Source organism: Gymnoscopelus braueri, assembly GCF_963280865.1.
Source record: "Gymnoscopelus braueri genome assembly, chromosome: 1".
NCBI classification, from domain to species: domain Eukaryota; kingdom Metazoa; phylum Chordata; class Actinopteri; order Myctophiformes; family Myctophidae; genus Gymnoscopelus; species Gymnoscopelus braueri.
This window is the reverse complement of record NC_137603.1, coordinates 4288965-4312728: the sequence shown is the minus strand read 5'-3', so window position 1 is coordinate 4312728 and position 23764 is coordinate 4288965. Positions and strand designations below refer to the sequence as shown.

Here is a 23764-nt window from a genome sequence, read left to right as displayed (position 1 = left end):
GCCTGATTTGAGTGTGGTGCAACAACACAAATGTTTTGGGGTATTAGATACACTGTCTTATCTGGTGGTACGCTATGAAGCATTTCCATTTTGGATTCAAACACAGGAAAACCATGCATTTTCATCTGGACACACCCTTTGGACAGAGTATGTGTTGTCCCTGCTTGTCACAGCGAAGTGGTCAATGTGACAATGTCCACAGTTGTCATAGTGCACATCTGGTTGTGGTTGTGATGGTTTTGTTTAGCGTTTCTTCTGAAAAGGCACCTGTGGTGGAGAGGAAGATGATGGCTAACCAACTATGAATGCTGGTTTGTTGACTTGCTTCAAACTGTGGACAATTGCCAGCCAGAACCTTTTGAGAGACATTGGTTTCCCGTTCAGTAGAACACAATCCAACTTGTAGACCAGCGAGGAATTTGAGATGCACAGGTCAAGGATGTATCCAAACAGGGGAAAGTACCATCGCCTCGACTTGGCTGGGCCTGGGGTCTTGTACCAGAATGTCAGAAAGATCAATGTCTCCCATAATGTTCCCCAGTCTCTTCTGCTTGTGAGAGTTGATCAGCATCATCTGTTTGGTCATCTTCTTCATCACTCAGATCATCAAATTGGTCCATTTATTATTTCAGCACCACTGCCTTTACCACTAAATGACAATTCAATCATTTGGTTGAGCATGTTTTTTTAGATGGGAATAAAATCATACTAATACATTTTTTTCAACATAAATATAATGAAATAACATTATTATATTAAAAACACTGAATTAGCAGAAGCCCTATTTATCCATAGCAAATAGTACATTTTAATTACTTTAGTTTAGCTTCACTACTTTTACCATAAAGTGACAAACAACCCGTTTGGTAGAGCATGTTTTCAGAAAATTATTAGACCATTATTAGATTTTTTTTAATTGTATCAAGTTACATAATAAGGTTCAGTAACCCCTCTGAGATGATAAGATGACAAAAAAAAAGGAGACTAAAGGTCAGCTGGTCATGGGGTCAGCCCAAAAAAAACCCCTGGAGACTGGGTTGGTGAGAGAGAGAGAGAGAGAGAGGGGCGTGTGCGTGTGCGTGTGCGTGTGCGTGTGCGTGTGCGTGTGCGTGTGTGTGTGTGTGTGTGTGTGTGTGTGTGTGTGTGTGTGTGTGTGTGTGTGTGTGTGTGTGTGACTTGACAGGCAGCGAGGCGAGCCGGAAAAATTCTTTCTTATTGGCTTTCCATGCTTTGTTTGGTCGTATTCTGGTTCTTCATGTCGTAAAATCAGGGTGTTTCGAGGAAATTTAAGGGCGTGTTATTTAAATGATCGTTTTCAGACGTGAGATTTATCAACGCTCCGACCTGATGTACGCTAGGATTGGCTGTATAGGATTAGTTGATAAATGTGACTTCGACGTTGTTGTACGGCCGCATTTATGGAAAAATATAAGCAGTTTTTTACGCTCCGTTGATAAATGAGGGCCACAGTGTTCAAGGATATTAGAGCTCATTATACTATGAGCTTTGGCCTAGCAGGAGTTCTCCTTCACCCTTCAAGACAGGGAGATCACCATCATAGATAGATAGATAGTGTATGATCACCATCATGTGCAGCAGAGTCAACATGACTCTCTACTGGGAGGAACTAGACTGTTATTACTTCCTGGTCATGTGACTAAGTCAGGTGCAGTGGGTGCACCATTGATTCAGACATTTATAAGGATGGGGGGATGAATCAGGGCTGTACCTGTCTGGTAGTAGGTGTGTAGCCTACCTAATGAAATGGCCACAGATTGCATATTTTTTATTAAGCAAGGCTTTGTAAAACAAAGTTCATTTCGTGTGTGTGTGTGTGTGTGTGTGTGTGTGTGTGTGTGTGTGTGTGTGTGTGTGTGTGTGTGTGTGTGTGTGTGTGTGTGTGTGTGTGTGTGTGTGTGTGTGTGTGTGTGTGCGTGCGTGCGTGTTCAACCCCACTATATAGTAATGTGAACAGCACGTCTCTTTGCTCTGTCTGTCTGTCTGTCTCTCTGTCTGTCTCTCCTTCACTGTCTGTCTCTCAGCTTTCCTTATGTCTGTCTCTCTCCCTCTCAGTATAAGGAGAACACACATTTATATATTCACAGCCTAATAATTGTGTTCATGATTATATTTCTCTCTGTTTCCCTCCCTCCTCTCCCTCTTTGGCTCTCTCTCTTTCCCTCAGGTGGTTGATTTCCGCCATCTAGTGGACACTTAGTGTAATCTCTCAACATCAGACAGTTGTAAAGGACACTTCACTTGGTACTATATTAACAACAATCATCAAACTAAAACTGCAAAAAGTAGTGGCATTACAGTAATGTGTCAATGCCACATGTCTCTCTCTCTCTCTCTCTCTCTCTCCCCCCCTGGGTGTACGGTCGGCAGTGACAGCACATTACAGGTTTTCTAAAACATATATAAATACATTTTAAAATAAATAAAAAGAGGGGGGGGGGGGTGTTTGTAGTAAATCCTATGTTTATAAAGTGAGCATGGATGTTCGGTAGGTTTGGTGATTTGACAGGTCTAATCATATGGGTTTTCAGTAGTTGGATAGAATTGTTTGATCATGATCATGCAAAAAGTGCCATTTAAAAAAGGTTATAATAAAGTGGTCTTAAGATAAATTAAAAAAAATCACACCCAGTGTGAAGTGAGTGGTGCCTTCGATGAGTTCATTTCATTAAGCTATTATTAGCCTAAGACTGCTTTAAAATAATAGATTGAACTTGAGACAAAGCAGCCCATGCAACAACAAATGAGCATTCTATTCAATAAGAGAGAGATTGAGTTGTTGTAAATGAGAATTTTATTGAATAAAACATTTTATTATTCAATAAACATATTTGGCAATTAGACTCTGTTAACATTTATCGTACATAATGCAACGTACATAAGATATGCTGAATAGGGAGAACCCCCCCGGAGTCTAGACGCGGGTGGTGGCAGTGCAGAGAACCTCCTTCCTTCTCAACTCTAGACGATTGAGGCATGGTGGAGTTTGGGGATGGAGGTGGGTTGCTTGTTGCATGCTGGAAAGAGAATGCCATGTCTGAGGCAGTGATATTTATAGGCGGAGTCCAACTGCTTGATTGGCTGACTGCAGATTGGCTAGAAGTGCACACACTTAGCTGTGAATGACAACTCAGAGATCTTCTTTATTGAATTTATGCTTAGAGCTACATTTCAATAAGAGAGAGATTGAGTTGTTGTAAATGAGAATTTTATTGAATAAAACATTTTATTATTCAATAAACATATTTGTCAATTAGACTCCGTTAACATTTATCGTACATATGCAACGTACATATGTATAAGATATGCTGAATAGGGAGAACCCCCCAAAACGTCTTACCGTGTCAGGTGAGACCTGAAATGAAATAACCTGTTGATTCCTGCACTTCCTAAAGCGATGCCCACCGCTGTGTGGAGCCGCACCGCGACTAGGATCGAGAAGGACGGCTCATGATGACCAGGTGGTCCAATAGAAAATATAGAGAACTAGAGCGTGATTTAACAATGACAGCAGATTTCAAGACGGCAATGAAAAGCTAGAGGCCTTAAAGGCCGGCAATTACTTGAAATTTAATGACGTGAGAAACCACCACCACCAGCTATATGCAGCTGAAGATGAAACTGTTCTTAAGGCATGTTGGAGAGTTTAAACTGATAACAGAATCAGGATAAATAAACAAGGCAATGGCATAGGGACAGAAGACCACCAACCTGAAGAAGAGGTAAAATTATTTACAACACTGAAGTATTCCTATTGTAAAGGGATGGCCAGAATTCGATAAAGATATGGGATAATCCTGCTATAGTGATACATGTAGCTTAATGATTAAGTTGGAGTAATTCCTGACGCCAACTGGCAGATACCCATTGGAGGTGGGTTGCTTGGTCGCTGACTGAAAGGAGAATGACAGGTTAGAGGCAGTGACATTTTGAACATGTAGCTTGATGTTAAAGTTGAGTAATTCATGTGATGCTGACTGAAAGGAGAAATGACAGGTTAGATGCAGTGATATTTGTGGATTGGTTCCCTTCTCTACTTTTCTAATCTCCTACAATATGCAGTTTTCTAAAGTTCATGTCACACAGAGGAAAAGTACTTGCTTACACAATTACACAAATCTTCACCCATGGCTCGTCTGTCTCAGGATTAGTGAGTCCTTAGCGCCACTGCACTTAATCTGTTGACATGACCTTTATCCAACCATACATGCATATAGACATTAACAGATTTATTATAATTTTAAGACTTTAATAATTTCCTTCCATTTGATAGAATGAATCTGTGGCCAATCACTGATTGGCTGACTGCAATTAGACTCAATTGCATTTTAACGTGCATAGATTATGAATAGGAAGGAAAGCCCCAAAATAAAGAAAAGAGTTTAAAGAGGAAAGTTACACCCGTGAAATGGCCCACTAGCCAGCAATGGCTAGAATGATGCGAGAGCCATATAATGACTTATGAAATGACTACTGAGTCACAGAATGCAGCCAGCAATGGCTAAAGCGCATGAGATGTCTCATGAAAATCACCACTGATTTAGCCGAAATTTTGTCATCAATGACTAAAACGTGCAGCCAGCGATGGCTGAAGCGCATGAGATGTCTCATGAAAATCACCACTGATTTAGCAGAAATGTAGTCAGCAATGACTAAAATGTGCAGCCAGCGATGGCTAATGCGCATGAGATGTCTGATGAAAATCACCACTGATTTAGCAGAAATTTAGCCAACAATGACAATGACGTGCAGCATAGAATGACCCGTCTCTCTCTCTCGCTCCACAACAATGACAATGACATGCAGCATAGATGACCAGCTAGGTTGCAGAAATTTTGCCAGCAATGGAAGGCTACACGGCCACATAAATTTAGCCGGCGATGGAAGGCTACACACATGGAAGGCTACACCGGTAGGAATAAACTGTAGTAATAATAAGCTACACGGCCAACACGAAGCTGATGTTTAGGTATTGGCATTGGCATGTATGCCACCGAGGTGTCTTGGTGTAGCAGCTGTAGCATGAGCTGTAATGATAGCAACAGTTTTAGTAGCAATAGCTGTAATTATTAGTAGTTTATGTTAGCAGCAGTTTGAGTAGAGGTAGCATTAGCTGAAACTATTGCAGACAGGAGTTAGCATTAGCTGTAGCAACAGTAGCAAGAGTAGTCAGCATTATTAGCTGATTCATTATGGCATTCGTGATAGCTGCACAAACTGTTGAAAGCAGGGCTGGAAATGAAGGCAACCATTGCATCTGGAAGTAGTGTGGTCAGCTTGTTGGATTAGACTGTAGCACCAGCTGGTGTTTAATGAGAGCAGCCCTTATCATGGGAGTGAGGTAAATCCTCAACACAAACATCAACTTAACAAACCCTGACTAAAAATGATTGAGAGAAAAAAGCTGATGATGAGCTGCTGTTTGCAAACTCTGTGTGTAAGCCACAGATCACAGAGAGAGTACACTTTGCTTGTTGCATGCTGGAAAGAGAATGACATGTCTGAGGCAGTGATATTTAAAGGCGGAGTCCAACTGCCTGATTGGCTGACTGCAGATTGGCTAGAAGTGCACACACTTAGCTGTGAATGACAACTCAGAGATCTTCTTTATTGAATTTGCGCTTAGAGCTACATCAGCTGAGGGATGGTGGCTAGCAATCCAGGGTTAAGAACCTTACTCATGGACACCTCAACCCATAGACAGGAATCGTACCCTCAACCTTCGCATTCACAGGCTGTCACAGTAGTGATTAACACTCGCGCGACTAGCCCGTCAATCTGGCCGATTTCGAGAATTTAAAGTGGATTATCCTCTCTCATGAAGCTCCGAGCAAGTTCCCCTTGACTTTTCCTAACTATTTGATTCAAATCATCTCCGTTTTTTTTTTAAATCTGAAACGTATTATAAATATGAAATTAGCCCCATATATACCATCCTAGACAGTGTTGTGTTCTAGTTTTTTTTTTAAGGTATACTATGATTATTCCCTGCCTCCCACACGCACGGCATGCGCGCGTCTATAATTAATTAAATGTAAAACATTTGCGCGCGCGCTTCGCACGCGTGTGGCCCACAAAAATATTGCATGTGAAAATTTTCCGCGCGCTTCGCACGCGTGTGTGGCCCACATGCAATATGCTTTGTACTGATTTTTCTTTTGTACTGATTTTTCTTACTGATGTCTGATCACCTGAGCTCAACCACTTCCAAGCTTAGATGCATTTTCAATGCAACGCAACGATTATTACCATGTAAGGCTGCAGCGAAACTCTTAAACAGATCGCTTTGAAAGAACTGCTTCTTTTTTGGCGGTGGTCGTGGTCCTTGATCTTCGTTTCCAAGAGTCAGAAGCAGACTGAACTAAAACATCATTTCATTGCCTTTTATGCTGTGCTATGACGCACATACGCGAATACTAATGAAGCACTCTAATCACTGCCTGATTAGAGTACTTCATTAGTATTCGCGTCGTTGTTAATGTGTGAATTCCGTCGCAGCCATTACTTATCACCTCAAGGACAATAGCTTCACACATGATAAGCCATCAACTCAGAGTTAGCCCACACATTCTTGCTGCCCCCCAGCCTTGGGCAGTTAGCGTATCAGAGCGTATCAGCGTCTCAGATACGCTGTTTTGAACAGTTTTTGAAGGTGTACGGTGGCAACGAAAAAAAATCTCAAGGTGTACGACGTACACAGCATCTGACGGTAGAACCCACCACTGATCCTAGACGTTATATTTCGGCTATTTTGACCATACTCAGCCATGTCTCCCCCAGGCAAGAGCAGTTGACACCTCGAGACAGACCTCGAGACAGTCACAGACCGGCCCGCAGACCATCATTGTTCAAGTTAATGGATGATTTGCATTTCACTGTCAGCCTGGCCAAGGGACTTCATTAGTCCAATACTAATAATGAAATAATAATAAAATAACTGTGTTGTTCCCGTAAATCTAACCTCTAAATGCTGTATTTCATCTAAGCATTGTGGAAAGCATGTTTATAGTGTAGCAGAGAGAAAGCGAGAGAGAGAACGTAAGCTGTTGGCTGCGCAGCGCTCTGTCTATGTTGCCATGTCTGCTTATAAGCGACGTTGGGCTTGTTTTTCACGTCTTTCTATTATTATTATTATTATTATTATTATTATTATTATTATTATTATTATTATTATTATTATTATTATTATTATTATTATTATTATCATTATTATAATGACGTTAACAAATGTTGTACAATAGACAATCATGGACAAAGGACTCAATGTTCAAAAATATGACAAACAAAATTAGAGACCAATTATTGTGGAGTCCAAGGAGGTTTTTAAAATCCTCAGTTAAGACTCATCTTTTCTCCCTGGTGTTTACTGTAGTTGACCTTTTGATGTGTACTGATGCTGTAATCATGCTTTGTCTTTTATCTGTGTTCTTGCACCTTTTTGCTCTTTTGAATTTTGATTTTAACTATGGTCAACCATGGTTGTTTTAAACGTGCTTCACACATCAAGTTAGATTTGATTTGTTTAAAGAATGGAGAGTCTGCACAGGTCCAAAAAGTAAGACTCGCTGTGAAACGGACCTGCAAATTTGTTACCCAAACCCGATTTGAATAAAACATTATTTTAATAGAAACTCGTTCAGAATTTAAAAATATTGATAAGAATATTTTTATGTCTCTCTCTTAAGAACCAATTTAGGTTCCGGTTGGTAACTTTATTTTTGTGTGTGTTTAAGAGGATAGTGTGTTCTGAACAGCAGTGGACAGTAACCATGTACTCGAGTATTCTACTGATGTCAAACATTTTTAGCATTGTTTTTCTTTTGCAAACTCTTGACTTTCAATCCACTTGACTTCCACCCAAATATTGTACTTTTAACTCCTCTACATTCCTAGAAAGGGATGCTTGTGATCCAAACTTAAAAAAAACATACATCATGGATTAACCACTCAAGCCCTAATTCAATTTTGGTGAAAACAGCAGATATACAAGCTCACATCGCATCGCAGTGCGACCCGTCGTGAGCTTGTAGATCTGCTATATTTTCACTATTTCTGAAAATGCGATTCTTTAAAGAATATATTTTCGAAATGTTTTGTTGTTTTACATTTCAATACAGCAATGTATTGAAATTTAAAAAAGAAAATGTACTTTGTAATTTGTACTTTTGAATACTTGAGGAGGATAGTGTGTGTGGAGAAACATGGAGTAAAAACGCTGAGGAAGGCCTGCGTGCCAAAACACGTCATTGTTTTATAATCAGCACTCAGTTTGACCATGCATGCCCTGAAGGCCATAAAAGGCCCAAACATGTTTTTTATCATTCAAAGATGATATATAGCCTTTATATTTAAGCTTTTTAAAACAATTTTGAAGGCTCTCCCCATTTTCACTATATTTGAAATCGGGCCACAGTGGTTAATTAAGTGTGCCTGCCATGCAATGGCAAAACACTTATTGTAATCCGCCATACTAGGGATAGTTCACCCCCAAAATTACTTTTTTGTTCTATCGATTACTCACCCCATGGAGCCTTGAATTCATGGAGATTTTTTAGTTTTTTTTATGGTTAGGCTTTTTTTTTTATTTACCCCTCCTCCCCACGAAGTGATGCTGAATCGAATGGTATAGGTCTCGATTTTACTAACCTTTGGGAAAGTGGTTAAATCAAGCATTGAAATATCCCCCCGATAATTTGAAAAATTCACTGATTGTTGAGGCCAAAATCGACCACCCAAAAGCACGTTTCAGGCCATTTGGAGTCGATTGGTGGTACTTTATAGTGACACTATTTTGGACTCATAACATTTCACTGAGCTAGGGACTTAAAAGATTCTCGACGTTGTGCGATCTTGGGTAAGTGGTTAAAACAATACATTAATTTATTTGACCATACCTCTTGAACACAAGGGACTTAGCAACTGCAGGCACACTTAAAATGTCTAAGACATTTTGTTTCTAGTTCATAATGTACTTTTTCCCCTTCCTAGAAATGTAGTGGAGGCAAAAGTACAATATATCCAAAAATATAAATACCCATTCAGATACTAGAAGATACTCATGGCTTAAGTACATTATTCAAGAAATGTACTTAGTTACTGTCCACGACTGTTTATTGTTTTAGGAAGGTGACACGAGAGGGAGAGACCAGAGTTCAAACCAGGACACTGGTGTGCTACTGTAGTAACTGGTACTAACAATATGCCACCTCCCTGTGTGTGTGTGTGTGTGTGTGTGTGTGTGTGTGTGTGTGTGCGTGTGCGTGTGCGTGTGCGTGTGTGCGTGCGTGCGTGCGTGCGTGCGTGCGTGCGTGCGTGCGTGCGTGCGTGCGTGTGTGCGTGTGTGCGTGCGTGCGTGTACAATTTGACCAACTAAACAGGAATCATGTACAAGAGGCGTTTTGTGCAAAAATAGGACAGACTTTATTACCAAGTAGCTACAGTATTTATGCATTCTAGTGGTAAAAATATACATATAATTATATAATAATTTTGGGGGTCCTTCACCTGAAAAGTTTTGATATTTAGCAATATACGTTTCTTAGACAACTAGGATTTAGAAGACATTTGTAGAATCTGCCTCAGGTCTTAATGGATTAACACACACTGTGCAGCTCAACAATGCAAGGAGCAGAGGAGAATTCATAAACAAACAACAGCCTAAACCAAACAAAGGCCACGAGTAGCATTAGCCATAAAACAAACAAAGGATAGCATTACACAAGGCTATTCAGTGCTAAACAAGCTGACCAAGGTTGTGCTTTATTGTTACATCTTGTGTACAGGTACATAAGAGTATAACTTATTGTTGTTTGGCTTCCTTCAGACATTGCAGCAGCATAGATAATAACAACAAAAATAATTATGATAAAACCGTAAAAATATTTAAAAAGAAAGAGAGAGTGCAAAAAAGAAAAGATCACCGTATGTACACATGCATATAATCTATTCATAGCCTAATACATTGTGTTCATATGATTATATTTCTCTCTGTCTCCCTCCCTCCTCTCCCTCTTTGGCTCTCTCTCTTTCCCTCAGGTGGTTGATTTACGCCATCTAGTGGACACTTGGAATCTTGGTACGTTTATTAACAATAATCATCAAACTAAATTCACTTAAGACCAGTGTTGTTCATATAGATATTCACTGTAAGTAGAAAGACTATTAATAAAAGCCTTGCAGCATTGCCGAGCCATGTGGCCCACAGGGCAGGAGGCTATCTCCTGTTGCTGTAGCGTGAGGCAGCCTGACACCTGCTGGACTTGATGCTAGCATGTCACAGGGACCCAATCCAACCCTTGATGCTGAGTGACAAGCAGGGAGGCACTGGGGCCCATTTGTATAGTCTTTGATATGACCTCTCAGGGCAGACACTAACCACAAGGCTAGTCATTATTTGAATGTCATTACTAATGTAGTCATTTTTGTGTGGATTCAAAGAGCTCTATCATTAATTACATATTGGTTATCTGATGCTACAGTACATTTAGAGATGTACAGATCCTCTTCAGGAAAGCCTTGTCTGTTATTGTGGATAATGTCTAATGTAACTTCTTCGTACATACCGTAACAGTGTTACATTTATATAACTTTGCTTCCACTAAGCTGTATTGTATCTATATGTAAATAGATTCAATTAGTTCAAATAGATTTTAGAACCATTGAATGTAGACATGTACATTAATGTGTATTCCCTGATGTACATAACGTCAACTAAAACTTGTGTTCAGTCTCTTAACAACCAGAGCATTAACCACTTAACCCTGTATACGTTGTCATATGATGAATAGATGATCTACAAGCTCGTGTTGCAATGTGACACGTTGTGAGCTTGTACATCTGCTATTGTCACAGTTATGTTTTTCAATATTTTGAACTTTGAATCTTTTTTAAATGATGACATTCCCAAAATGGGGACCCCAGAGTTAAAGCGGTTAAGATAATCAAGCTGATTTTAGTATCCTCTGTTTGTACCAGGAATCAGCCATGGAAGACAGTATCTTGAAAGCTCTGAAGGCGCTGTCAAAAGATGAGTTTGAAACATTCAAGTGGCATCTGCAGAATGTTCATATCGAAGGCATCGCGGCGATCCCGGAGGGCGATTTGGAAGAAGCTACCAGAACGATCACCACCAGGCTGATCATGAAGACGTACCCCAGACATGGAAACGAGGTCATGCTGAAAGTTCTGAAGAAGATCCCCAGGAATGATCTCCTGACGCTGTTTCCGGACAAAAGTAGGTGAACAGAGTGAAGTAGAGTATATGTATGTATATATATATATATATATATATATATATATATATATATATATATATATATATATATATATATATATATAATTATGTATATATAGACCCTGATTGTCTATACTGCAGATAAACTGGCTGTTGACAGTCAATTACCTTGATAAAACATAAATGTAACATTCGACCACCATGAATCCACAGATGCTGGCCCACCGACAAGCAGTGGAGTCGCTAAAGCTGGAGGTGAGCTGACTATGAATAGTGTCTACAGGTGTCTGTCGTTACACATTTAACTACTTTAAAGGGATAGTTCATGACTTTTTTTCTATGGAGTTGTCACCCCATGGAGACTTGAATTCATGGACATATGTTTGTTTTTGTCGCATTCCTAAGCCAATAATTTGATGACCGGTGGTCTCTCCGGTAGGAGACTCAAAGGAGACTCTTTGAGTCTCCTATACTGGATACATTAGCATCTTTCCGCCAGTCAAATTATTGTCTTGTCGATAAAAACAAAACAATCTCCATGAATTCAATGCTGCATGGGGTGTTTAATTGATAGAAAATATGTATTTTTTGGGGTGAACTACTCCTTTAATGTAAATATATGGTATGTTCAGTGGTGTAGTCTAGGAATAAACACTATAATGTTGTACGCAGTGTGTAGTCGGCAAATTTTTGAAAATGTCCATAGCCTCTACCGTTTGCATGGAGGGCTTTTCACACGGAGTGACTGACATGCATGGTATTCAATGAGAGGCGAGAGGGCAGGTACTCGCACACGCCCACCCGTGGCAAGAGCCAGTTTGGTGACGGGCTGGACAGTGATTTGACACAGCAGTAGCAGGCAGAGATCACCTGTTGTTTAGTCACAGAGTGATTGTGCGCCTGTGTGTTCACATGAGGAGTGCAGTGCGACCCTGATCCAAGCCAGAACGCAAGCATTGTGTTACTTGCCCTCTGTAAAGCCCTTAAAAGGATCCCTGGCTAATAAGCCTTATATGCCTTAATACATTGTAATTGCCCTCTTTTTTTGCCCTATTTTCTTTATTCTAGAAATAGTTCATCTTTTACTCAAGGGGAACAACACCGGTCACACGTTGATGATGTCATTCGTCCATGTGTGGTCCATCAATAAACAATCTGATTTAACCTAAACACAATAATTCCTATAACGTTAATAAGAGCTTCCAAACTATATTTTAAATACCTTTTTATAGCGCATACATTCCATACATGGTATGGACCACACATGGACAAATGACATCATTAACTTGTGACCGTTGTTGTTCCTCTTGAGTAAAAGATGAACTATTTCTAAAACAAAGAAAATATTGAAGGTGTTTTTAATGTAAGTGTTTTGTTATAGAGGGCAATTATAATGTATTAAGACATATAAGGCTTATCAGCCAGGGATCCTTTTAAGTCTCCCAGTTCCTATGTATGCAGGAGGGGGAGAAAGACAATAAATCAATAATGCTCTGTTCAGCTGATAATCGGCTGTTGGTTTCGGGGCGTTTTGAAGTATTTTTCTACTTTATATTACATTACATTAGGTGCTTAGGCTACATTAACACCTGATGCGCCCGCACGTGCACATACATCCCTAACCTCATGTCATGATCAAACGTATCGATCAAAGACAACCATCTGACAAAAGCTGCTGAATGAATAACAGCGCAAATGTATATCAAAGGTCCGAGTGTATAGGCCTACATATTTGATCTGCGACCACACCCGTGCAGGGGTGAGCTTTAGAGGGTGCTCAGGGGGTCGGCGACCCCTTAGCTCTGAAGCTACTATGGGGGCTGGGAACTCCACATGCACGAGCGAGCACGCACCGTCAGCGGCGAGCCGTCTTTAACACCTTAAAACAATGGCCTCAACCTGGCTGCTTTGCATAACATTAGGCTACTCGAGAAAAGCCATGGAGTGTGAAAGGGTTAATCGCTTAGCAGAGGACACAAGAGCTGTATCCTACCAGACACTCACGAAGTTACCCCTGTCTAGCTCTGGTCCATAGCGTTAGAAGGAGTTCTCCTTAACGCTATGGTACTTTCTATTCTTTCCCCTCGCACCGCGGTAGCGCAGCCTCTCGTCTGTAGTAAAAATAAAAAATACACTTTTGGTACTCACCAAAACAAAGACGGTTTAATGGAGTTGAAAGCCTACTCTACTAAGTGGGAACACTCTGAGCCCCCCACCTCACGTCTAAAATACACTTTTTGGCCAGAAAAGAAAATATTTCACCGGAAGGAAGAATCTGGTCAATAGGAAAATTCCATTGACCAGATCTGTAGAGGGCACTGTGGAGTAACAAAAACATGTTTTAATTCCGGTGAAATATTTTCTTTTCTGGCCAAAAAGTGTATTTTAGACGTGAGGTGGGGGCTCACAGTGTTCCCATTTAGTAGAGTAGGCTTTCAACTCCATAAAACCGTCTTTGTTTTGGTGAGTAGCAAAAGGGTATTTTTTTTACTTGTTTTAAAAAACACTGTTTTGCCTACCTTTAGCCAATGTAAGTCTTAAAAAGCAATTCAAGTAAAGACAAGTTGACAGATTATTTTAAGTACTTATATGTCGGTGAATCTATGTAAAAGGCTTTTATATAAAACTAAAAGGAAAATCAAATAATTAATTAATTGAAACAAAAATAAAAACGACAAATTAACAATGCAACTAAATAATAAGAAATATAATTACATTAAAATCACATGTTGAATACAGTATTTCAACTAGCACTGAGCTGATCGGCTATGTGCACATGCATGTGCGTGCGCGTGCACGTGACGTCATAAAATAGAGCCCCCCTAGCTCAAAAATCCAAAGCTCACCACTGCACCCGTGCACATATACAGTATATGCCTGCGTGTGCACGTGTGCGTGCACGTGGGAGGGAACAATCACAGTGTATCCTCAGCATACTACACCACTGGTTATAATATGCTTATGAGTCCACAGATGCTGGTCCGCCACCAACAAAGAGAGTCGCTAAACCTGGAGGTGAGCATATATGAACAGTGTCTACAGTTTTCTGTTGTTACACATTTAACTACATTAATGTCAATATATGTTATATTATATTATGCTTATCGTGCTGTTATAGGTTTGAAACACATATACGTTTTGATTAAACTTTGATTAGATCTTAATATGTCTCACCAGTGATGAGCAAGAAGTGTAAGAGAATCATTGTGTCCTTCTTTAATCAAAGACATGTTACGTACTTTATGTGTTCACGCTGCTTTATTTGAGTACTGCTGTGTATGGAGTGTATGTGGATGATGTAACTTCCTGTGCAATGAATGCATGAGCGAACAGGCCCTTGCTGGGGGGAGGGGGGTGTTGAAGCACTGGGCTCAGAATGTCTTAATCTGGCCCTGATTGAATCCCATTCAAATTGTTATAATTACATTATTACATCACAATGTTCATTCCCTTTGCTTCAGAGCACGTTGTTGACCAACTCCGGCAAGCCCTGATTAACAAAGTGACCAAGCTCAGCGCCATCCTGGATCAGCTCAAGGAAGATGGTGCCATCAGTAAAGAGGGCTACAATACTGTGAATGCAGAATCCACCAATGAGGATAAGATGAGGAAACTCGATTCACTCCTGACATCCAAAAAAGCCAAAGACTTCTTCTACCAAGCTCTTAAGAAATTTGAGGAGGATCTTCTTCAAGAGTTAGAGATGTAATTGTCATTTACAGTAAATTCCTTTTCAGGCCAAGCAGGCCAAAATGCTTTTAGAGTTATTATGTATCATTATCATTATCCTCATTTCTATATCCATTTTAATTCTAATGCATTCCTAATTTGAGAAAATCTTTATTCATTAATTTTTAACTCAGTTTTTGTCTTTATCCAGCATTATAATAATGGGGTTGTAGTTGTTTTTATAGTTGCTAAGGTGTATGTGAGGTGATCTTCAAGAGTGCATTATTACAGTATATCTACTTTGTATCCTTTAATAAAAATATTTTCGCTTGGTTCAACATCTTTGATTAAGCTAATTTTCAATTTATATGGGATTAATACATGCGTAATAGGATTAGCATTACACTTTCTGTAATTACTTTTCCTTCGTCCCTCAACCTGGGTGAAGGCCAATCAGATTGTTGAATGTGACAGGGTAGCAACCATTTAGCAAAACTAAGACAAAAGGTGTCAGCGTTCCAAAGCAGCCAATCAGAATTGTTAATTTACTCGTTATTTTGATTATTGTGTCAGCACTTGGCTGCAGATGAGACTCTGCACTCAGTGATATGTTTGGTAGAGCTGTAAGCTGTCACTTGACAAGAATTAAAGCTGCACTATGTAACTTTCCTCTTCTACCCCGGATTTGAACCTGGTTTCCTGCACATGTGCAGACATTTTTACCATTGAGCTAATAGAGCCTGCCTGCTTGCTCAGGGGATAAATTGAATCTTGATCATCAATTCATCCTGTGTCTAGGTGAGACATGACCTTTGAAACAATCTAAATGTCTCAATAGAAGAGCAGGGAGACAAAATACAACAGTCCTAGTTGTATGAGTTATATTGTACTAACATACTCTACCATACAGATTGTATAACTCTGCTGTCCGGCCGCAATCAGCTAACTCCAAAACGCTCATTTTTCAGGGGGAAAACCCTGCGTCTTTACAGTTTGTTTATGTCCGCAGCAGATCTGTCCTCTGTCTGTGTCCGCTCACTGCGTTGTGCTGTGGAACGGCACAGCAGCAGGAGGAGAGGGGGTGGAGTTGCATTGTTTGACGGACAGTTTGAGGATCCAATGGAGTTGGGAGGTTTTGTCAGAGGCGCTTTTTTTTTTTTTTTTACACAGACGTAAAGGGTGTTCAATAGCGTTGATTTATGGGGGAAAAAAAAGCTGTAAATGGAGTTAGCTGGTTCCCGCCAGACAGAAACGATAAGTTATATTGCATTAACACACTCTACCATACAGAATTCAAAATTAATTCTATTAATTTAAAAAAAGTTACATAATGAGGCTTTAAGTGTAACTCAAACCCATAATGTGGAACACACATTACAGACAGACAAACAACTAGATTGTTTTTTTGCTGTTTTATAATGGCATGTTTATTATATACTATATAATGGAATACAAACACTGTTTTTATTTCTTGCATTTTTGTGTCTTACATCTCTGTTTCTAAATCTATCTGTCAACATCTATTATTGATTATAATTTGATCATGTGACATGCGTGCGTGCGTGCGTGCGTGCGTTTGTGCGTGCGTGCGTGCGTTTGTGCGTGCGTGCGTGCGTGCGTGCGTGCGTGCGTGCGTGCGTGCGTGCGTGCGTGCGTGCGTGCGTGCGTGTGTGTGTGTGTGTGGGTGTGTTTTTCCAGACACTCCTCTGATGATCTTTCAAGCATGGACATTGTGAGTAAGACCAGCTCCTCTACAACATAATCACTCTGACATTTAGTGATTGTTTGAAATGACTTGAACCTGAACACCACCTGCTACTGTAGTGCCAGTGAGACATGACTCACTTGTAACTGAACATTAGAAGAGATAATATTAAAATATAGGCCTAACTCTCACTGATTGTGAGAAAACGTACCGACAATATTGATCTGGTCAAAGTTAGGCCTATTGATAAAGATATTAAATAATAATAATTGAAAAAGACCGAAGGCTCGACTGGTTATCCAAACCTGAGCCAATGTCCATGCAGAACTTAAACCGAGATGTTCAACCCAAGTGGCTCACAAGGTGAAGTAGTGCTAGAGAAAGAGAATCAGTGAGAAGGGCTCTGTAGTCGCCGGAGTATCTGGGTTGTAAGGCCAGATACCCTATAGTACACACATGGGCAACATACGGCCCTTTGACCATCTTAATCCGACCCTCAAAGTCCTCAAAGAAAAACTAAATGACACCCCAGAAATGTACATCTTAAAAGGTAGTATAATAGTTTTTAGGGATTTTTTTAAAACTACACTCCAATTAATTATTAGTAATTAAGATTAATTACCTGTATTCCATATTCCGGCGGTATGTACTTAAATGTTAAATGTTTATAAAGTAACAGTGAAATAGTCTGCCATGGATCCATATTTATAACATAATGCAATTGGCCCTATTTTGTGCGGCGTCTTAAGCCTTATGACTAATCTTATTAGGCATTTTTGATTATTTTGAAAAACATTTTAAAATAGTGAAAATAGCTGCGACGCATTGTGAGCTTGTCGATCGGGTATTTTAGCTATTTTAAAATGTTTTAGAAAATAAAAAATGCCTAATAAGATAGTCATAAGGCATAAGATGCCGCACATAATAGGGAATATGTTTGATAATGTGAGTGATACAGCACAGATGCGGTTTTAACATAATTCAGCACTATGTTTCAAGTTTCAATAGTCCAATGTTTGGCCCTTCACTCACTTTATCAAAGTCAGTATGGCCCCCTGAAAAAAAATGCTGCCCACCCCTGCTAGTAGGTACTGTACATGGTGTGCTCCCGGGGAGAGGTTTGAGAATCGACTGTTGGATCTGAATCTATAAGTGAGATTCCCTGGCCTTTATATTGTTGGCTACAGTGCTTGTGTCACCCCAGTGGTGTCAATACTAGCCAGTCATATCTATATATGGAGTCCTAATATGCCCAAAGATAACGACTAGGACTAGCACATATCTAGTGGGTAATTATGATGACCTATCCGACAATGGCATGAGGTGAAAGCCTTTTTAACAATAATACTATTACTAATACTAATAAATGTAATAATAATAACTAGAGGTTTGGGCCGCTTCGCGGCCCTCACATCTAGGTCCGATCAGCTACATCACAGCTACGTTGCACCAGTGATCCAACTGATATGGCCATATATGGAGATGCGCAGTAGGGTGGGGTCCTAGCAGCCAAAATAAAGTTGCTGCGGCCGAAAGGAAGGAAAGCTGCTGTGGCTTAAATGTTAAAATGTAGTTTTATATTAACCATGCAATATGTAAGTACATTGAAGGCGGGGAAAGAAGCCTAAGTATTAGCCAGAGCACTGATCAATAGTCTGTGGCAAGTTTGGAGGCAAGTGGAGTGATCGTGTGCTGACCAACCCCGGACGTACTTTTGGAGGTCATTTCAATTATAGTAGTAGGAAGTAGGATAATAATAATAATAATAATAATAATAATAATAATAATAATAATAATAATAATAATAATTGACATAATGAACCCCTCAAAGGGCAGAATAAATAAAGATACACTGAAATTAAAATAACATGATATGAAGACACATTGAATAACATAATGAAACCTAAATGCTACTATACAGGAGGAGCCACGTGGGACCCTTAACACGGACTTAATTGGATCTAAGCCGGGGGGAAAAGGACCTGTGGAAGATAAGGGTATGTATTCCTACTTTAGTGATCTGATCTAATTTATAGGGTTGATAGTTACTGATAATCAATCAATCAATCAATCAATCAATCAATCAATCAATCAATATATCAATCAATATATCAATCAATATATCAATATATCAATATATCAATCAATCCAAAGTCAACACTTCATCATCATTATGATTTGTATTTTTTCTTTCTTTTTTTTCCAAATATGATTATTGTTTTTTTTTTTACAATGTTTTACCTCCCATGTGAGGTCATCATTCATGAACATACATGTATACATGCAATTCATAAATATCCCTCATTTCCCACCAGTCCACCCGCTCTCCCTCCCACCCACCCACTCTTCCCAGATGCAGAGACAACACTGCAAGAATAAAAAAAGATACAAATAAACACATATATGAACTAGAAAAAGTGCTCCTCGGAGCACAGGTCTCCGCCAGGTCAGGTAGGTTATTGTGGCCTCCTGGTGGCGCTATAATAGGCCAATGTTTAAAGCCATTTGTTCTTAGGCCTTGCACGGCAATAGGACACTGCATTCATGGTTTGAGGCATTTTGTGCAACATTTTTTTTAGCTAAATTAGACCTGCTGGTGGCGCTATAACAGGCCAATGTTAAAAGGGTGGAATTTGTTCCTCAACATAGTGTGAATGTGCGTGCAAAGTTTGTTCGCAATCGGACGGTGCGTTCATGATTTGCGGAATTTTGTTCAAAACAAGCCACTACTGCAAACTTTAGATGTCAATCTTAGCCAATGAGGATGGAATATGAAAAATCAAACACATCCGTCTTGATCACATGACTATGGAGATCATGTGTACCGATTTGCGTGAAATTTGGATAAAATCGGAAGGAGTAATATAAAGAAATGTGTTTTACATAAGTCGGCCTCCTGGTGGCGCTATAAAAGGCAGATGGGAAAAATGCAGGGCAAAGGTTTTTCCTTGACCTCTTTGGGGCAGAAGTTCGGAATTGGCATCCAGGGAGTGTGTGTGCACAGTTTCGCTGCGATCAAGCCAACGGTGGCGAGATTAGCTGGTGACAGACGGACACACACACACACACACACACACACACACACACACACACACACACACACACACACACACACACACACACACACACACACCGGACGGACGGACGGACGGAGGGTAAAACATACTCTCTCGCCATGCCTTTCGGCCTGGCGAAGACAATAAGTAAAACATTTGTAATAATAATAATGATAGTAAAAATTGATTTGTGATTGTATGATGTTTATACATTTATTTGACTTCCTGCGAATAACTACAATTGTTATTGTAGGGTACAACAGCTTGACGGTGTGTTTAAACATGCAATGAGTGTCACTCTTGTTCCACTGACAGAAATAGGCTGATGTATGTGAAGTAGTGAATTTGGATTAAAACATTTTAATGTAGGAGTTGTAGACGTGCTATCAAGATTGATCAACTATGAGGACTGTTTTGTGACTAAAATGTATAGATTATTTTCAATCAAACTTTAATAGACGATATTGGGCCTCTATGTTTCTCCTGCCAGCCTTCTAGCACTGCTGCTGGGGACGGCAGCAGCAGCAGCATTGCTAACTAATGGTGATATAGGCTATAATACAAAAATACAAACTTACAGCTCCACAGTTAATAGCAAATACATAACATATCCATATCAAATCTAGAGGTTACAGTAGGCTGCTGTAGCCCATGTCAAATGCACAGTAGTGAATATATGACAAAAACGGTTGTGTTTATTCATACTGCAAGTGCATCATGTTTGTATTCTCTTGAATGCAGATGTATTAATGTATCACCATTGTGATCCAGCAACAGCAGGACTTTCCAGACAGATGTTCTGATGTCATTGCAGCAGTCGTTCACAGGCCGGCAGGAGATAAACAGAGACTTTCTGTGCATTATTTACAGCTCGTCTGTAAATCATGAACATTTTAGTTTAGAAATAGACCATGTAGTCGCACAATCTTGATTCATTTCACACCTACAACTAGATTAAGATTAAAATAATAATTGCAATGTTCTATTCAGCAGTGTATCTGAAGTGGTGATTGGCTGCTGTCCGGCTAAGAATGCTTCAGATTTGCATAAAGTTGAGAATAATTTGTATTTTTAATGCCTCTTCAAGCTGTCCCATGCCTGCTCTGTGTGGCTCCAAATCCCATGATCATTTGCACAGCAATTCTGCTCCATAGAAAATGAAATGGGAGCTTTAAAAAAATATTCTGCTCAGAGGAAGTAAACCCACAGTAACAATTTGCTTCCAACTTAGACAATAATCCATATTATCTCACGTGTTTGTGTTTTAATTTAATTGTAACACTGTTTTATTTCTTGCAGCAAAAACCAAAAGAGAGCCCGAATCTGGTCCAAGTGAGTGCTGTTTAAAGTTGGTTGACTCTAAATGTAGACGTTTCATTTAGGTTTAGACCAGCGTTCTTTCAAATTGTTTTAATTGCAGTCACTTGACACAATAATACCATTCTGACAACAACATGTAGCATCCCTGAGTCTGCTAAGATGCACCACTAACATACATGCTAACTGATCTGAGACTACGTCATGGGTACAGCAACACCTTACAAGTTATTTACTCAAATTGCTTCTCTTGTTCATGCCACTAATGATTTTAACATGGCTCCTAATGTGGGCCTTAGCACAGCTGAGTGTCAACTCAATTGTTAAAATAAGTGGAAAGTAAACCGAGAAGGGTAGGCCAGAATGTATGGTCTCTTTGCCATGGACACTCTGGGCTGAGTGAATGTACAATGTACTGCAATCTGACCTTCTGAGCAACTTGTAAATAACTTTGACAATATGTGTTTTGATTGAATATTTTATTGACAGTTTAAAAGTATATAGCAGTATGTAAAAATAAAATAAAAAAAGCCAAATGGATAATCACAAAAAAGCCAAAGTTTTTACTGTGGTCCAAAACATTCAAACATCTCTACACAAACAGCAGTACAACAGACAATGATACAAAAAGGTACATATCAAAATATGCAGTTTAAAACATTTTTTAAGTTAAAAGAGGTGGGGGACCAGGGATGTGAACACATGGAGGATTCCACTCACAAGAAACGTTGTGCAGCTTACTGAAGGAGTGAGTTGTTTGCTACCCTGAGGGCAGGCTAGTTGGAGAATACGTTTAGCTAAGACCTGTAAGACCAAGTAATTACATCTCTTGTAAAAGTGTAATATGCTCTCAGAACTTTTTTGTGATTGTCAAATTTGGGTCTCTCTCTCTCTCTCTCTCTCTCTCTCTCTCTCTCTCTCTCTCTCTCTCTCTCTCTCTCTCTCTCTCTCTCTGTATTTCTCAAGGCTCTGATCCTACTGAAGAATCTGAAGAAGACCCAGAGGTATAAGACATAATAAACTATACTGTAGAAGGCAGCTTCAAAACCAAAGCTTTATTGTCTCCGCCAGGCCGAAGGCATGGTGGAGAGTATGTTTTACCCTCTGTCCGTCCGTGTGTGTGTGTGTGTGTGTGTCCGTCTCAGCCAAGCTAACATTGGTCAAGCTTCACGTGACATCACAATATGTAATATAAATAGGTAAGACAGGATTAATCAGGAACAGTACTCGCCTGGCGGAGACCTGTGCTCCGAGGAGCACATTTTCTAGTATTAAATATGTGTTACTAAGCAACAGTGGGCAGCTGGGTATTATATGAGAACATCTAGTAATTACATGTATTTTACTTACATACTTACTGTATTATTTAATTTCTGCATATGTGCAATAACTGTCACAATTTACGATTTGTTTTCTTCCCCCCAAACAGAACTTTGCTGCTCAGTACGATGGTTCAAAGGCACCTGATGCTGGCCCAGGCCCCGCGGTGAGGATCACACACACACACACACACACACACACACACGCACACGTGCGCACGCACACACACACACACACACACACACACACACACACACACACACACACACACACACACACACACACACACACACACACACACACACACACGCACACGGACAGAGCAATGGACACGTTTCAAGCTGACAGGTCTTCTTCCTCAGCGTTGTCAACAGTAAAAACACCCTGGCCCTTTGTCAGCCTTAACCATAGTCATGCAACAATGCAGCAGACATCCCAGTAATGCTTGTTCCAAACTGACTGATGTTTCTACTTTTACAGGATGCTCCCTATAAAATGACAAAGGATCCAGGCTACTGTCTCATCCTTGAAAACACATTCACAGGGTCAAAGAATGCCCGGCGGGGTTCAGAAAATGATTCCTGTGAGTATTTACACAAAATAAATGAACATATTCCCCTTATATTCCCCCTAGCACAGTGGTTCTCAACCTGTGGGTTGGGTCCCCACGTGATTTTGGGGGGGTCCCCAGATGACAGTGAAGTGACAATTTAAGACCTTTTTAATACCTCAAGAAAGAAAAAGAGCAAATACTGCATCAAGTAATCAACAAACTAGGCCTATACTATAAGGCCAAATTGTCAAAATAATATAAGAATGAGGCCAGAATTGTCAAAATAGCAGATCTAGAAGCTCACAATGTGCTTGTAGATCTGCTATTTTCACAATATTTATCTGTGGAACAAAGTCAAACAAAATGCACAGGGGGGGGGGGGGGGTCCCCAGTTCAAATGTGATTCTTTTGGGGGGTCACAGCCTGAAAAGGTTGAGAACCACTGCCCTAGCGTGATATTAAGTAATGTTATAGTACATAGCTAAATAATGAAATGTGAATGTTCTCTCCTTCTTGCAGTGAGTTTGGGGCATGTGTTCAGCTGGCTGGGTTTCACAGTGATCAGGTGCAAGGATAAGACCAAGGACGAGATGGAAGAAGTGCTGCAGTTCTTTGCTGGGACTGAAACAAAAAATGAGATTGATGCTGAGCAATGGTCTAAGTCTGGAAAGAAGTTCACCGAACTAAAACTACAGGTACCTGTACCTCAGCATGGAGATTGCTTTGTGTGCTGCATTCTGTCTCATGGAAATGAGAAGGGGATTAAAGGAGAAGATGGAGAGACGATAACCGTCAGGGAGATCAGGTCTCCATTCAGCGGTGCAGAATGCCGTGATCTCCTCGAGAAGCCCAAACTGTTCTTCATTCAAGCCTGCCGCGGAGGGGAGATCCAG

The 23764-nt window shown here is 40.0% G+C and overlaps 1 protein-coding gene across 1 annotated transcript in view; it reads left to right on the top strand.

Moving 5' to 3' along the window:
- Window positions 1–2248: 2248 nt before the first annotated feature.
- Window positions 2249–23764, top strand: part of LOC308089992 (uncharacterized protein) — a 22851-nt gene continuing 1335 nt past the window's right edge. Inside the window, exons 1-12 of the mRNA XM_080435005.1 lie at window positions 2249–2262; window positions 10993–11251; window positions 11465–11506; window positions 14225–14266; window positions 14713–14956; window positions 16619–16652; window positions 18547–18622; window positions 20981–21013; window positions 21965–22002; window positions 22428–22484; window positions 22799–22901; window positions 23391–23764. The exon at window positions 23391–23764 is cut by the window's right edge and continues 194 nt beyond it. Coding sequence (XP_080291131.1) covers window positions 11002–11251; window positions 11465–11506; window positions 14225–14266; window positions 14713–14956; window positions 16619–16652; window positions 18547–18622; window positions 20981–21013; window positions 21965–22002; window positions 22428–22484; window positions 22799–22901; window positions 23391–23764 — 1293 coding nt within the window. The 5' untranslated portion in view covers window positions 2249–2262; window positions 10993–11001. The remainder of the gene's footprint in view (window positions 2263–10992; window positions 11252–11464; window positions 11507–14224; window positions 14267–14712; window positions 14957–16618; window positions 16653–18546; window positions 18623–20980; window positions 21014–21964; window positions 22003–22427; window positions 22485–22798; window positions 22902–23390) is intronic.